At 49.9% G+C, this 16,921-nt stretch overlaps 2 protein-coding genes and 1 long non-coding RNA gene across 3 annotated transcripts; 1 reads left to right on the top strand and 2 right to left on the bottom strand.

Moving 5' to 3' along the window:
* Positions 1-1,330: 1,330 nt before the first annotated feature.
* MIEF1 (mitochondrial elongation factor 1) lies at positions 1,331-7,625 on the bottom strand. Its single transcript, XM_075077630.1, has 5 exons — positions 7,487-7,625; positions 6,168-6,316; positions 5,832-6,012; positions 3,551-3,813; positions 1,331-2,441 (listed from the first exon to the last, which is right to left on the bottom strand). The coding sequence occupies exons 2-5, from the start codon at positions 6,309-6,311 to the stop codon at positions 1,635-1,637; spliced, it is 1,395 nt and encodes a 464-aa protein (XP_074933731.1). The 5' UTR covers positions 6,312-6,316; positions 7,487-7,625; the 3' UTR covers positions 1,331-1,634.
* A 42-nt stretch (positions 7,626-7,667) lies between these two features.
* MIURF (mitochondrial elongation factor 1 upstream open reading frame) lies at positions 7,668-8,366 on the bottom strand. Its single transcript, XM_075077653.1, has 2 exons — positions 8,212-8,366; positions 7,668-7,906 (listed from the first exon to the last, which is right to left on the bottom strand). The coding sequence occupies exons 1-2, from the start codon at positions 8,354-8,356 to the stop codon at positions 7,668-7,670; spliced, it is 384 nt and encodes a 127-aa protein (XP_074933754.1). The 5' UTR covers positions 8,357-8,366.
* Positions 8,367-10,062: 1,696 nt separating this feature from the next.
* Positions 10,063-15,686, top strand: LOC142049690 (uncharacterized). The gene is made up of 3 exons (XR_012657816.1): positions 10,063-10,115; positions 10,732-10,946; positions 15,571-15,686. It is a non-coding gene; the product is annotated as an uncharacterized LOC142049690 (long non-coding RNA).
* The last annotated feature ends 1,235 nt before the right edge of the window (positions 15,687-16,921 follow it).

Genomic DNA, 16,921 nt, shown 5'->3' with positions numbered 1-16,921 from the left:
GTCTTTGGAGAGAGAGACAGCCCCAGACTCAGGAGGAAACCCTCTCTCCCCTTTTTGAAGACAGAAGGCTAATGCAGAGTATACTGAGTCCATGTGGCTAGTGTAGAAGATACCAACAGTGCAGGAGCTGCCCCCCAAAACCCATACCACAGCCCAGCAGCAGATGGGATGGCAGCCGAGTGAGAACGACTTGAAAGCAGCCATAAACCGGAGTTGGCAGAACAGCATTACCAACAGGTCCAAACAGACTGAATAGGAAGGTGTGCCCTCACCAGCTTTCTAAGAGTAATTGTAAACTGGGAGTGCTGCGAAGTCAGCGTGTGGGAATGAGGAAGGGGACACCCAGCCTCAGTTCTGAGGTGGCCAGGGAGGGGACTAAAACGCATACTGGGAGTGGAAGACAAAGCCTACATATCTCTAAATGCCAGTTCTGCATATGTACCCTAATATCAGTGTATGAGACAGAACCTTGCTGATGACACCAGTTCAGTCCTATCACCTTCAGAGACTTAGAGCTAGTGAGAATCTGGCTTACGTGTGCTTATTACAAAGCCGTCTGAGGCATGCAGTCTTGCTTCCACCTCCTGTAAACCAGAACACCCACAAGTTCTTGGGGAACAGATAAAAAAAATAAACACAGTTCCCATGTGTGTCTCCCACCCTTCCCCCATAATCAGCCTCTCTTTCTCCAGGTCAGAGAGAGACATCCAAGGAGCTGCTCTGTCCTCCATTCCCAGGGCCATTCCCACCAGCAACACCCAGCAGATCTGGCTAGGCAGGAATGGCATGCCCTGCTTCTTCGGCCTCATCATATAGCCAGACCACAAAGGTTTCTTCCTCCCCTATGACAGCTTTAGTGAGAACAGCCCATACTGGGGGTTGTGCTGCAGCAGACTGGACAAGCCTCAGCCCTTGCTCCTGAACCCAGCTTGCAAAACATGAGAAGGCTCCACAGGAGCAGGAGCCACGGTCATGGGCATTCTCCTATTCTAAGCTCTACAGCCCTAAATACTGCCAGTGTAATCGTTATCCACTCAGAAATACAAAAAAAAAACTCTATCCAAAACATCTCACTCTGTCTGCCCTGCATGACTGGGTCAAATGGACACACAAAAAAAAAAAAAAAAGGAAAGTGAGACAGAAGTGAGGAGACAGTGTGGTATAGCAGAGAGAGAAATGGGGGGCAAGTCAGACTGGAGGAAAGGAAAGGACCTCAATGCAAGTCTGCTAAAATCGTTACTGGATTTACCAGCCCAGTTCCACCTTCTTCAGACCAAAATGGACTCACTGCAGTAAGTGAACCACAGAAGAAAGAAGTGCATAGTTTGAGGTTTTGTGTTTGGTTTTTTTTTTTTTGGTAGACACTTAAACATCAGCAGAATCTATGCAAAGATCTCAGAGCTGCAGTTTTAGCCTCTTTTCCCTAGCCAATGGGTACCTGTTGGGGCAGAGATGGTGGAAATGGACCAGTAGCACCAAGAAATTCAGTGGGAGCACCAACTCCACAGCAGGAAATAATAATCAACCAAAAGGAGACAGAGAGAGAGAGAGAGAGAAGTGGAGGAGACATATTTCGCAGTAATCAAAGTCAACCTTGGCTAAACCCTATCAAGATTTCCCTAAGTAAGGCCCCATTATGTCTGCAGCAAGACCTCTGGCTCTGAGAGCGAGCTGTAGAGGGTATAGCCCAACTCATCCACTTCTTCGGGGGTAAGCTCTGAAAATAAGTTCACCTTGGGGTTCAGAGCACTTGGGAGGACACCTGCCTCCAAGTAGCGGATCAACCCCTTCAGCGCCTGCAAGAAGCGATCAGCCAGCATGTCCTGGGACCAGTCGGACTCTTCTTGGGATAGGTGCAGGATGACATTGGTGAGCTGGCTGGCAGTGAGGTGGCCCAGGGCTGGGTTTGACTTGCATACCGCTTTGAAGATCTTCAGGCACAAGCAACGGCAGCCAGAATCGCACTGGTCCAGAGCTCGGAGGCGAGCCGTTTCTGCTGGCCGCAGGCTCAGTCGCCACAGATTGTCATTCTGGGCCAATCGATGGGGTTTGGCCACAAGGATGATGTCACCCAATGTCAGGGATGGTAGGAAGTCAATAAAAAGATGCCGTTCTGGATCATACTGGACTTCCAGTGTCAAATCTGCTGGGGGAGCTGCTGGACGGATCACATAATCCAAGAGAGTGCCAATTGCTGGCCAGTTGATGGAGCCAGCTACAACTTTCTCAAAGGTGTCTGCTACAGCTTTGGGGGAAAGGTAACCTCCCACCACACAGCGGTCCCAGTAGCTGCTCCCACGGGGAAAGTACTCTGGGTTTTCCCGACGCACCAAGTAGAAGCCAGGAATGTTCATGATAGTGTCCTCTCCGGGGATGCACGACCACAGGTTCTGCTCCAGCATCAGAGGCACAATGAGCTGGATGTGGTCAGCTGTCACTACCTTTCACAAGAGAGAAAAATCGATAAGAACAAGCTTTCTCTCTCCACACTCAGTTTTATTCACCACCTTTAGATAGCCTCTGTTCAAAGGAACTTGCATTAAGGAGGATCAGCTGTCTCACTCTCCTCTCTCCATGGGATTCACAGCCTCCCTTTGTCAAAAGACATTCATTCTGAAGGACTATTTCCCATCATCAGTGGGATAACTCCAAGGTAGAACCCAAGCTAGTGCTTAGACGGTATGTACTATTTAGAGATCTTTAAATACTTCAGGACCTGACATGGACTGCAAATAGATGAATCGTTTTGCCTCCTATTGCTCTGAGTCCACTCCTTGGATGTGAGATGCAGCTGGGCCAGGGCACAGCTGCAACACATGATAATTTAAAACAGGAGGCAGAGTATTAAGTTTCTAGACAAGCTTAAGCTGCCATGGTTTAATTATCCCACGCTACAACTACTTACTGCCCTCACCCGGCCTGCCACATTGTTCGTAAAAAGGTCATTAAAAGATCCCTTTTCACCAATGTGATTAAGACCCCAGATCTAAGTTTCACTGGACACCTGACACTCCATTCCAGAGCTCTGACTCAAACTAAAAAACGTGCCTCTGAATCACTCGCTATAGCCATGGGCATCTTTCCATCTCGGAGATATGCAGCAGGGACTGCTGTCCAATCCAGGTCTGACATGCATTAAAAAAAAAAAGAGTGCGGAATACCTACATGACTACAAAGGAGTTCTAAGGGAATATCATGTACTTCGAAAGTGATAGAAGGGACAGAGATTAAACAGAGCTCTGCCAGAGAAACACCAAAAACACAGCTACAGGGAGACACAGAGGGGAGGAAAAGAAGGGCTGAGATAAACCGGAGAAATAAAATAGCAAAAAGCAAATTATTTGCAGACAAAGCCCGAGGAGCCTGGTCATGCGTGTTCAAACCGTATTGCAGAAATCAACACCGGGCTCCATGGTGGGAAAGGTGGCACAAAGAGTCTTATTACAGAGGAATGTTGTGCTGAGCCAGCACTGCCAGCCAGGGAAGCCTGAAATTCCCCTGCCTAGTCAGCCTTCTGCATAATGACCCACCCTGTGGCCCCAGGAATTACCTGCAGATCGTCATACAGGCTGCCGCTGAGGTACATGTCACGCAGGGGCATGTCCGGCAGCTTGGCACGTAGGAAGCTGCGCAGCTCGGCACAGATATCCACGGCTGCCTGCTTGGCCCGGGCCTGCTCATCTGCTGGGATAGCTACCTTCCTCCGATAATAAGCAAAGAGCTTTTCTTGCAGAGATAGACGAAGGCGGGATTTTTTCAGCTCCACTTGACTCCTCTTGGCAGATGGCTTGGGCTTTGTGGGTCGGAAAAAGTCTGCAGGACAGAAGGAACACTGTTGGTCATCTGCAGTTTTTCACTGTGAATTGATCTACAGAGGAAAATCTGCGGTGCTGAAGTGCAGCCTCCTAGGTCTGAAAAAGCTTTCAGCAGACATTTTGCATGCTTCACACAGGTACCAGTCAAATGGGAGGTGCTGAAAAACTTCAAACGATACTACTACAAGAATCAAACCAGATTAAAACAAGTTACTATATTTGGAATTTAGCCAGAACAAGACTAACATCGTGTACAAGGAAGTAATTTTGATGGCTACATGGGCAGTACCTCAGTTCAATTTCATCACAAATTCAGCACCGTTACCAGTTCAGAAGCTTTTAACGTGATGCCAGACCAGTGGATAAAACACTCTTGAACCACCATGCCATCTCATTAAACTTTTAACATTATAATGGATTTTTACAAACTATCAGCAAAACCCAGTTCTGACTAGGGCATGAGATCTGAGAAGATCACGCCACTTGGAAAAGAAATAGTTGTCAAGACTCTGATCAACACTTATCAGGATGATGAGCTGACAGATCTTGGGGCCAGCAGAACTCAGGCAATCATAGCCCCAATAAAAACCTCCCTCAAACTTTCACTGGCCAAAAAGCTGAGCGCACAGCCGTAGGCACATACCAGCAATACAACGCTTTACACTGCTGTCTGCCTTATTAAGCAACATCTAACATGCACAGATCCTCTAAACCCCCTTTTTTCCTCTCTGTTTTTCTAAAGAAATAAGTCAATGCTTCCCAACTATCTTTCAGACCTCTCTTAACATGGACCAAGAGTTTCAGAAGTTATCAACGAGAATTAAGGAAGAATGACAGATCTAAGAGACCTTTGGAAGGGCTGTGGCATTTAATGGGTGCAGGAGAGACCCCCAAGTCAGTGGCCCCATTAAGGCAATTGGCTGTTGCACGTTTGTTTGGCAACAGGCATTTGGCCACGCAGCACAGGCAGAACGGCTGACCAAGCTGTCCACAGACCCGATTCGCCCAATGTCAGCAGCCGCTGTCTCTTGTCCCACTGGGGTCTTTTGGACAGATTTGAGGTTAGGTGTGAAAAGGAAATAGCCCATAAAACCATAGGGAACCAGACTTCATCATCGCCTGTTCATGAAAAAACTTATTTTTCCACCTTAAGTTTTTATTTATTTTTAAGTCAAGAAAGCAAGATGCCATCATGAATGGTTTTACTCTTCAATCCTCATCTTTGGGGACTCCAATCAAATGATCTAGACCCCATTTAACACAGTTGTCTAGTTATTTAACATTTCTCCAGCAGCAAATCCATTGCAAGAAAGTCAGCTTCAGGACGGCAGAGAATCTGGAAATCAAGTTAGAAGCTTGATCCTGATTTTTATTTTAAATCTCCAAGTGTAAATCTCCTGAAGTGACAGGGACAGAAAGTAAAACTGGTGGGAAAAACCAATGAAACACATATAATAAACACAAATGGACTCCAAATTACTTATTATCCCGCTTAGAAAGAAGACTGCAGGTCACTTTTTATAGCCTGATGAAGACTAAATTAGTGATAAACGGCACTAAATAGGCAAACAGCATTAGAGAAATTATTAGGAAAATGGCAGAAATAATATAGGAAATAATGTTATGAATTGCTAGTACATTCACAATTTTAATATTCCCCTCTTAATACCCAAACAAACTGGAATGGTCCAAAGAAAGGCAACAGAGACCTTCAAAGGAATGGAATTGCTTTTTCTGAGGAAAGATTACACAGGCAAGTATTCAGCTTAAAAGAGAAAAGACTGAGGGAGAATAAAGCTTAAGACCATGAAATCACGGAGGAATGAAGAATGCAAATAGATTACTATTATTCACTAGTTCCCAATCCGACTTCTGATTCTTGTTACCAGTAGACCTGCTTAAAAGAAAAACATCAAAATCCTGGACTAGACAGAGTATTCTCTTTCCTGCATTCCTTTAAATGAGTTTATGAGCCTGGACAATTCTGCAATGCAGGAGTACCACCCTGCTCCTTACCTGTGTCTGTGGCCGAAGAATCAGTGGGAAGGGTCTGCAGGGAGCGGCTGAGGTTAGTCTTCATGTCCTGGGTCAGTAAGCGTGAAGAAGAGCCCAGCCAGTTTGGCTCTTCCCAGCTTCTCTTTCCAGACTGGGTCAAGCGAGTGGGGCTGCTGGGAGCACTGATCGCCCGGTCATACATCTAAAGCAACATCACCAGGTACAGTTTGAGTTGTTAAGGGCCCAACGTTTGTATTTTACCCAGCCTAGTGCCACCATCCCACAGTCTTTTGTTTCCTGCTCCTTCTTTCCGGCGCCCCTGTGCTCAGGCCCCACCCCACTGTCCCGCACGCTCACCCGTTTGACGGCCAGCGTGGCAATGCCCAGCATAGCTGCTCCACCCACGCCCAGCACAAGCCGGGCATTGGACAGCACAAAGTCGATGGCTGTGCCGATGCCGTTGTCATCTTTCTTCCCTTTGCGCTGCCCAGCGCCTGCCATCTCACCTGGAAAGAGTGGGAGCATTAAACAAACAGGTCAAAACACACAGCCCTAACGGGTCACTCCCTTCTACTCCACCCCACGCTCACAGCTCTGGGGTCTTGGCACAGAGCCATACGAAGGGACCACCTAACCCTGCAGCCTCTTTAACTATCTTCCCTTGAGGAAGATTCCCAGACACACCAGAACAGTACTGACCAAGCTCTGCAATGACAGCATTTGTTTGCTTCCAGCTGTTTATGACCTGAACAAAAACACCCCAAATTTGATGTGGGGCTTCTAATCATTGAAGCAGGTTTAATTGTGCAATTGCCTAACACTTTTTAAAACAGAAAGATTTACTTCAGCAATACTTCACAATAAAATCCTGCATATTATATAAAACTCGATGACCATTCAGATATCTTCCTTTTAATTTGTGCTTCTCAAAGTATGGCTTTTTTAATGCCAATTTATTTTCTTATTCTCAATCTAATGCGTGTAATTTTGTTTACGAAAAAGGCAATGCAGGGATGGTCAACTGCTTGTCCATAACAAATCAGACTCTTCCCAAGGGCTGACAGGCAGTCTCAGAGCATCCACTCCCAGGCTCGCTTTTAGACAATGGCCCAGATACTTCAAAGACACACAAGAATCAACAGCAGAGACCACAACGCACTGCAAAGGGAACAGCTCCCTTGTTTTCACTGGGCATTTATTCTTGCCCTCAAGGCTGGTGGGTCTGACTCCCATACAAGTCATGTGTAACAGGAATGTTAGTATTTTCTTACATGTGTACTTTTGTTTCCTCCAATTCCCATTTAACCTGACCTTGATATTTGAATTCAAAGGGTCTCCCTGGCCAACTACATGTGTAAAATACACTTTGCCACCACTGTACCCGTAGGTGGATCCTCAGTGAACCTACGTGAAAACACCAGGAAACTCTTCCAACCTAACTCGAGATCTGTTTTCTAAGTCAGTTTCAAAGGTTCAGAGCCTGCCTGACTTGGGTAGTTTAAAACTGCCCTTAGGTTTTTCTATGGCCAAGCTACAACCTCAGGAGGAACATTCCTGCCTTGATGAACCAGGAATCCAGTCACTCTTCATCCCTAGGCAGAAAAAACCTGCACTTTCACAAAGCTGACTGTAATAGCAGCACGAAGAATGTAGTTACTTTGTTGTAAGAGACCTACCTGTAACCTAACACATTTGTAAAGAAAAGAGGAGAGCCTTCCTGGCGTGCCTGTGGGAACACCTTCCAGACTTTTTCAAGTCAGCTGTGGGCAGGGAGCATTAACCATCTCTTTGGGTTGGCAAGAGGTTTTTGGAAAGAAGAGGGAAGCAAGCAGGGCCAAAAGGATCTGCAGGGAATCTCTAAACCAGGCCCCCGAGTTTGCTCCGCAGGAAAGCCTGCCCCTTCTCCAGCTGCTTCTCCTTGTCCTCCAGCTGCCGCAGCCCCTGGTTCTTGCGGAACTCGCGGCGGATCGAAGCGAGGTAGAAATCCCGGTCGGTGTATCGCAGCCCGCGGCCCTGGCGCAGCAGAGCCCGGTAGAGGGTCAGGACGGCCCGTCGGGACCACGCTGCCATGGGGGCCGGGGGCGCGGGGCGGCGACCTGGATAGAGGTGACAAAGCGCGGGAGCCCGGTCAGCTCTGACCCCGCCCCCCGCCCGCCTGGCCCCTCACACCGCCGCCTCCGCGGCCCGGGGAGGGGCGCGACGGCCCCTCCGGGAACCGTCGGGGATAACGGGCTCCCGAAGGGCGACAGGCCGCGCGGCCCGCGGCGGGGGAACCGGCGGGTCCCGCCGCCTGGCCCTTCCCGTGGCGGGCGGGTGGCGGGCCGCCCCCGCTTCCCGCAGGGGTGCCGGGCTGGGGCCGAGCTCGCCGAGGCCCCGCAGGGACCGGCCACACCGCACTCACCGGGAAGGCGAGGAGAGGGGGAAGGGGAGGCGCTCCTGGTCCCTCCCGGCACCGCTCCCGGGGTCACCCGGCAACATGGCCGATCCGCTTCCGGGTCGTGACCTCGCCGCCGCCACCTTCCCTCCGGTCCACTCCCGCCAATCATAGAGCGAGCTCGCCGGGGCCCAAACCGTCCCTTCGGCGGAGGACTTCCGCTCGAGCGGGGGGGGGCGGGGGCGGGCGGCGGCGCAGCGCTGTCGCCCCCTGCCGGCAGGGCGGGGCGCCGCTCCCGCCACCCTACGGCGAATGGGCGGGAACCTTCCGCGCCGCCCACCCGCGCCTGGAGGCTGCCCTCTGCCGGCGGGGAGGGGGGACTGCTGCCCCCCGTTGCTCCCAGCTGGGGATGGGAAGGGGCGGGCTGGGACCGGTGCTGCTCTGTTTTGAGGCGGTCGTGCACCTCGGGGGGGTGACGAGCCGGTTTCCTCAGCGGGGATGGCCGTGGAGAAGAGGCTGGGGTGGGGTGGGGTGGGGTGGGGGCCGGGGAAACCCTGAAAGTCTGTGGGGAGCAGGGGGCCAATGGGACCCCCACGGCGGGACCCCCACTGCAGGACCCCACGGACCCACGGTGGAGCAGTTGCTTCCCACCTCGGCTTGAGCTGCAACCAGGGCGGAGGCAGGAGCCTCCCCTTCCCCCTCAGACCTGCGCTGCCCTCCGGGCCGGGGTGGGCACCCACGCTGAGCCCACCTTGGGCACCAGGCTTGTTCCGCCATGGAAAGTCTCATTATAGCAGCCCGGGCTTCGTATGCCGCAGTGAAACAGGCTGGGATGTCAGTCTTGGCAGCTCCGTCCACCTCCGAGCGTGCTCCCCACGGCCCTGAACAGCTGGAGCACTAATAGGTGTTGCCTTTTGTCATTCTGGCTTTGACAGGCCTAAATGCCATCAAATGGCTTCGTGTCAGAAAGGGGAGAGTTCAGCACGCCACAGCGAGTCAACATCCACAGTACAGGCTGTCACGGTCACCTCCGGCTGTGCGTGCTGGCTGCCTAGGGTAACGCGGGGTAAACAGAGGTTTCTTTGGTGCTTCAGGGTATGCAGAGAGCGGCAAATAATGCTGTGTGTCTTGAAGGTACCTCTGACCACCCTGATGCTTTTTACAGAATAACCTCTCCAATTCAAGCTCCTTCACCTCCAAGGAACCCCGGGGCCTGGTCTGGAAGTCTCAGGGGCCTTGGGAGAAGGGCAGTAGCTGGCAGCCTCTCAAAGGTCTGCCTGAGGAAATGGAAGGAGCCTCCTGAGGCCAGGACCTTCTGCCCCTCTGTCCAGATGCGAATTCCCCTTTTCTGTTCTCGCCTTCTCTACTACGTGCCTGTTCTGGGGAGTAACAATCCCTGCTTAGCTATCTCCTTCTCCCCAGGTCCTACCAAAATATAAACCATAAGTGCTTACGTGCTGTGCCTCCTGTGGGGGAGAGGGTGAGAGAAAGAGCAAACCGTGTGTGACAGAGGAGAGCACATCACTTCACGCACTTCTCAGTGACACCAGATATGACAGCGATAGAATTGAGCAGGAAGAAAACCAGAAGCTCCAGGCTGGCTCGCTTCGTGCCAATCTTCTCTTCTTCATTTCCTTTCTGAGATAAACAACCCCAATCATTTTGATCTCTCTTTGTGAGAGAGCTTGCCGTGCCCCTAATCAGCCCTTTCTGAGAAAGGCTTACTTGAACTGCAGACAGTATTCCCAGAGAGGCCACGCTACTGATTTACATAATAGCATTATCATATTTTCCATATTATTCTCCCTTTCTTCCTTCTGCATGCTAATATTTTGTGTGTGCATTCTTTTTAACCTGCAGCTACTCACAGAGCCAGGGTTTGTGTGACATCCAGCTCCGTTCCTGAGTTGCTAGAGACTGTCTGGAGCTTTGTAAGTCTTATCTCCAATTTGTTTTCTTTTCTGACTTTGCACATGCCCAGTTAATCCTTGGCAAATGCGTGTTGTTGCCCATTTGCCACATTTGCATTTTACTTACAGTCGTTTCTGATCTCAAGAGTCAATATCTTTGAGTCATCTCTTAAAAATGTTTGGTATATTGCTCATCTTTGTTTCCAGATCATCAGTTCGCATACTGAGCTATATGGGACCTTGGAGGCAACATTCATATTCCCTACCCTTAACTTTCTGCCAGAATGAAAATCGATCCTTGAACCTTCCTCCTGGCTTCCTGCCTCTTTCTCGGGTTGCTGATCCACAGAAATACTTCACTCCTCACAACAGGGTTCTGCCACTTCTGGGCAGGTGTGCTCATGAGCCCAGTCCTGAAACTCTCAAGTCTGAATCAAAACTTGCACAGCTATGTGCAGCAAACCCCTGACATGCTACGAAGAGGATCTGCTGGATGAGGCTGTGCAACAACAGGCTTTCCTTGCTGCCCTCCTGCCATGGCATCCAAGGACTGCGGGCTTCCATAAATGCCCCCTCCCCAGCCTGGCCCCCTCAGGTTGCGCCTGTTTTAGTGTTTCTTTCTTCTTTTTTCCCCCAGGCTTGATGCCAGCTCCTGGGCCCCTTGCCAGCAGCTGCGTGTGCATGTTGTGAACTCCTCCGGCCACGCCATTCAGCGTGCCTCCAAGCTGCCTCAGCCCCTCTGGGGAGGCCGCTTGCTGGCTCACCATGCCCGCTGCTTGCCCTGGGCTCCCCACTCCTGTTCCACCCAGGCATGGAAGTTCAACCCACTCCTTCTGTCCTGCAAAGAGAAGGGTGAGTGCAACGGCAGAGTGACTCGTGACCAACACTGTCCCAGCTGCTGTGTGAGTGCTGTACCTCTGGTGACATGCCAGGGGTTGTAAACTTGAACTCTGCCTTGAGACAGTGAAGCAACATCCCCCCACTCCCCAGTGTTTCCCAACCCAGCCAGCTCCTCTGCTGACCCGCCGCGTGCAGCCACCCTGGCAGGGAGCCACCCAGCAGCCCCAAAGACTTGTGCTGCCCTGATGGGATACTGGCCCCGGTGCCTCATCGCCTGCAAAGCCCAGTTGCCTGGTGGCTTCTTTCCCCATGGCCTCACTGGGAACGGGATGCCCCCCATGCCTCCAGGCTGTGTCCCCACAGGAAAGGGAATTTACTTGCCCTGATGGGGTGAGGTGCAGGTGGAAAGGAGGGAGGGCATCATAGCTGTGCACCTGGAGAACAATAATGACCTTTGTATCCGCAAATGACTAAGTGAGCTTGTGAAATATCAAGGGCAGCATGGGTGATGGGGCACAATAACATGCTGTTACCCAGGATAAGTCACAGACATTACCCCACCTCCCTGGGATTCTCTACAGCCACCGCTCCTCTGCCGGTCTTCTCATGCTTGCAGCTTGTCCTCCCACTCAAGGGGCCACTGCCATGGGCTGTGATGGCCACCAAAAGAAGCAAACTGCTGCTTCTGAGCCCAGCTTGTAGCCTCTGCTCTTAGGAGTCTAGTGCCACCCCAGGGCTTCCCATCACCCATTTTGCAAGAGCAGGACCATTTCCAGCCAGGGAGACATCCCTGTGCTGCCTGCCACCAGCCAGCAAACCCTCCCTTGGCAGCAGGGAGGTGAATGTGACCTGCAGAGCTGCAAATGGCATCTTGGAGGGTCAGGGTCAGGAAAAAACCTGTGCTTGGAAACAGAAGTCTGGCTTCTTACAGGAGCCAGAAAGCAATCCCAAAATGCCAGAGGGAAGATGGGTAGTGACCCACCAATGCCATCTGAGCTTGGGTTTAATAGCCTTAATACCTTCTTGTAAAAGGACCTTGCAGGAGACCTTCTGGCAGTCTAACTCAGTTCAACAGCTCTCTTTCATTGCAGCCCTACTTCTTTACTCTTCTCAAGCATTTGGGTTCCTGCTCTCCATCTGCAATGAGCCAGGAGGGGCAGAGGGCCAAGGGTGGCGCAGGTGGCTTCTTTCCCTGAACCCCCAGCAGCTTTGATGTTGAGCGCATGTGGGAGGGAAGACGGATGCCGAGGGAGGAGAGATCACTGGTACACAGCTCTCTTTCAAGGGGCATTCCTGATTTACAGCCGAGACCCAGATTTTAGTGACAGAGAGTAACTAGCCATTCCAGGAAGCCACACTCAGGGTATGTTTTTGCCGCGGGGGGAGAAGGGAGAAGTTCCCAGCGCAGCTGCTGCTGAAGCGGGGCTTTTCAGCTCCTCAACCTCCAGCCCTGCAGCCCAGGGGGCTGCAAACGCTGGCAGGAGCAAGCAGTCTCCTGTGTGATGCAGAGCTGCTGCCACTGCGAGGGTCTGCACCGACGGTTGCTGAGGAAGCTCAGTTTTATTACCTAACAAATTGAAAATGCTGCTCTAGTGTTTTTGCAGTTGGTCTGTGTGCACCTTCATTCTCAGCATGACTTGTGTTTCTTCAACCCTGTGGCTGGGTTTGTTGGGGACTTTTTTTTATTATTATTCCCTGGCTAGTAAGATTCCCCTCCCCCTTTTTCACTTTGCACCAGCTGCATGCTGCAGAAGGTTTCCAGAGCCATTCAGAGACCCTGCTTTTGTGAGTGCTGTTATCCTTGCAATTTTGCATCACTCCGACAGCCTCGTGGGCTTTCTGTGCTAGAAGTGTCTGCAGAGAGCTGAGAGCTTGCAGCTGATGGCGCCAGCCCCCGGAGCAGGGCTGCACAGGCTGACCCCAGGCTTTCTGCACTCCTCTGCCCACTGCAGTGAGGTCCTACCAGCATGAACATGGAATATTAGTTTGGGTAAGGGGTGTCTGGACTCCCAGCGTCACATAGGGTTTGGACCCATGTGCATATATACAACCTGAGAACGGCAGAGCTGCTATACACTGCTGTTTCTTTTCTTTTTATAGGTGAAGGCATCTATTGCACATCTTGTCCCATTAACTCACAGGTCCTCAGATAGATTTATTTCTGTCCTGCTCAGGGAAATTTGTCTGGTTTTGCAGTATTGACATTCATTCCTCAGTAACAGTTTGAGTCAAATGCTTTAAAAACATTGGGAACCAAACAGAAGTGGGAAGATGTTTTCTACATTCTTTTATTTTTGTGTGTGTGCCTGGTTCTTACTAAGTGTCTGAGGGGGGAGGGGGGGAAGAAAAAAAAAGAGAGATATGACTGATGATTTGTTGCTCTCTCTTTGGAAAAGCTCCAGACTGTAGAACAGGGCTAAAATGCCAAGAAAGAGTTTGCTGCATAGAAGCAGGCTTACAATATTTGATTTTATACAGTCTCTGGGCAACATATTTTCTTTAATTTGAGATCCTGGAGAAGTCATTTTAGATCTTTATTCAGCACAGCTTAGTTGATCTTCTTCTCAGTTTTCCTTATTTTTAGAAAGGTGAAGTGTGGTTCCTAAATTAAATCGTTACTGGGATGGACTTCAGCCAAGAGGATCCACGGTTAAAGCCGTAAGGCACGGGAAACATAAAACAATGGAGTTTTATTTTGTATTTTATTTGGCAGGGTGAGGAGAGATATGACCCTGAAAGATTTGAATTCTTACACAGCTATAATGTATTTCAAAAAACAGTAAGGCCTATTTCCTCTTCTCACTTTGCTTAAAAAAAAAAAAAAGCACACGCAGAAATGCTGGAAATGTCTGGATTGCCAAATTTTCCTTAGTTCCAAGTTAGGGTTTGTGTTTGGGGTTCTCAGAGATGCTTACAGTAACGTCCCAAACATTAGCTGACGTGGGCTGATCCTTTAACCTTTTGCTGTCGTGCTTGTCCCCGCTGCAGCCACAAAGGCAGAGCTTGTAGCACCCTGGCCCCAAACCAAGCTCCTGTCCCAAGCAACCATGGGTTATATCCTTCATGTCATCCTGTCACTTCAGTGACCCAGAGCCCTTTCTCCAGATGGGACAGTTTTGCATGGCTCCTCTGAGGCCATTTTGCAGTGACACAGCAAAGTCCTACAAAGCTTGCTCCCAGGTGAAGGTTTGACACAGCTGGGGTATGAGCATGCCTGTGAGCCACAGAAACACGTGCCGCTGCCAGGACCAAGAATATGCCTCCCTTCCACCATGGCTGCAGCCAAATCCTCGCTGTCACCGTGCTCTGGAAAGCAGGGCAGCTGGCGTCTGCAGCTGGGGGCACATGAGCATGAAGCCATTTGCTGGTGATGCTCTCCCTGGGGCTGGGGCAACTCTCCCTGGCTGCTCCATGGGCTGCCTGCAGGGCAGCTGAGACCTCACTGCTTCCCTAGCTGAGTCACTAAAGCAGAGAGATTTAAAAAGAATATATAAAATTGGACTAATAATTAAAAATTAACTGTCCCTGCTAAACAGAGTATTAAGTTGTGTCCTTACATGGAGAACAAATGTATCCAAGCAACAAAAACAAACAGCCGGCAAGCCAGGCTCTCGGTATCCCCCTTCCAGCTTTCTAAATGGTGCTGTAAGTTTATACTGAAGTCACTTTGTTTCCAAGCACCCTGGTGTTTGGCAGCAGCACGTCCATCCCCTGATCAGCAAACCTGCTGCAGGCATCAGTCAGGAACCAGACGGAGCAAGCCCCTCCATGAGGCAGAGACGGAGGGTCTGCCACAGCCTCGGACCCCACCGAGCAGTGTTGCACAGTGCCTGTGACAGGCACCGAGCATCCCTGACATACAACAAGAGCTTGGGGGAAACAGCTCACTTCCAGGCAGGTCATGCCAGAGGCCCTCCATGGTGCAGCTCCCTGTACAACACCTGTTGGGATGCCAAAACTGCAAAACACACAGGATTTACTTGGCATCAGATGGCTTGCACACTTCTGGTTCAATATGGTGCTTAAGGCTCCATATCCATACCCAGGATGCACACTGCACATACCAAGATCCCTTCTGATGTCTTGAGGGACCCTCTGAGACGTGGTATACGAGGCTCATGGTGGAGCCATGTGCCCCCATCCTTGGCTGACCATCAGCACTGCCCCTGCAAATGAGGGTCTCCACCGTGGACTGGTTTGTAGAAGAGTCAACCCTTTGCTCAATGAGGTGCTTCAAGCTCCCGCAGCAGAAGCTTGTGCTTTCCAGGGAAAAAGGTCCCAATTCTGTCAATGCCTTCTTTTAAAACCTCATAAGAAACTGAAGAAATCCCATTTACATTACTTCTTAAAGTAATATAAATGTCAGCAAAATATTTCATGTTGGAGGCAAGAAAAGTACATGGGAGAACCTTTAACCTAGTCAACTCTCATTTCTTAAACTGTCTTGCTAAATTGCCATTGGCCTAGGCTTGAATATTCATCTTCTCTTGAAAAATCAGAAGTTAAGGCATTCTGGCAATGATTTATTTTTAGACTATCCCCTATGCAGGCACAAAAATACAACTATCACTAAGAATGCTAAAAATTCTTAAAAGAAAGTTTTAACTGTTAATTTTGAGTGGCATGTTTATTCCAGGCCCCTTGTTCCAGAGACAGAAGCAGCAGAAAGGCACTAAGCAATGCACAACAGAAGTGTCTAGTTTGATGGAGACCCTTCCACAAGAGAATTGAAAACATTAGACTGATGTGGAAGAGAAAGAAGAGGGAATGTGGTGCCAGATCTGCCGATTATAAGGAAACTAACCTATGATGTTTACAGTCACTATCTCTCAGTGGAACCGGGAATGAACCTGAAGAGCAAGACACTTAAAAAGGTAAAAAGTTAAATAGCTGTCGATGGCAAATGAGCTTGTGAAAGGCCCTTGCCAAAGGCACTGCTGAGGCCAGGTGCTTAGGAGGATTCGGAGCAGGACCAGGCTTTGATTCTGAGTAATGGGAACAGCCAAAATTACATGAGATAGGTTTAAAAATAAGCTAAAACAAGGAGGTCACGTTCTCTTGCACGGCGTGCCGAAAAGTCAGTCACCAGAGAGACATTTCTGCAGGGCAAAGGTTTAATTTGGGGCTCCACGGTTTCCACAGCTTTACTCAAAGTGGGTGCACCCAAGGGAGGCAAGATGCTGACAAGGGACCATTTCATGAGCAGTGATGCTGATTCCCACATCCACCGGCTCTTCTGAGAGCCACTTGGCAGCCATCGTTTCCTGCTCCTGTGCCTGCCTGTGCTCATACTCACCTAACATGCAGAAGATTAGGTCTGACCAGGGCCCACAAAATCAGCAATCATTCCCCAAAACAGCCAGGCTCCCCCTCAGGCTCCCTCCTTGGGAGCATGGTCCCGCCAAGGTGGGAAGCGGCAACTTCCCTTGTTTTGTTTTCCAGCAGCCTCTCTGCCAGGCGATCAGAAATAAAAGCTGCCACACACACTCCTTGGTTTCCTTTCATACTTTGTAAAGTTTTTTATTATTATCTCCTCCTTTTAAGCATCCCTTTAAGGGTGAAATGAAATCCAACCATTTACAGAGAAAATGATTTCAGAATGTACATTTGATTTATCCTTAGAAAAAGTTCATTATTACTTGCTGTTTATAAATTACAGAGTGGAAAGGAGCTTTGCAGACGCTCATCTTTTTTTTTATTCTATTTTTGGCAAGTTCTTGCATTCTTTTGCCAAAGTAGGGTGTTCTGGGGCCACACCACCGGTAGGTCCAGGTGGACCCCAGGCTCAGAAGTGCTGCTGGATCACCTCCAGGATGACACTACATCATCATCCACACCGGAAGGAAAAATCTGTTCTGAATTCTTAGCCTCAGAGTATTTCAGATCCCTTCTTAAGCCATTATCTGTAGTCCCCAAAGCTTTAAAAGTCAGTGTATTGCATTAGAAACAGCTCTCCTTTCTTGGTGCTGGATGTGAGCCCCTCCTGC

This window comes from Phalacrocorax aristotelis, chromosome 1 (assembly GCF_949628215.1).
Source record: "Phalacrocorax aristotelis chromosome 1, bGulAri2.1, whole genome shotgun sequence".
NCBI classification, from domain to species: domain Eukaryota; kingdom Metazoa; phylum Chordata; class Aves; order Suliformes; family Phalacrocoracidae; genus Phalacrocorax; species Phalacrocorax aristotelis.
This window is presented reverse-complemented; position numbering and strand designations above follow the sequence as displayed.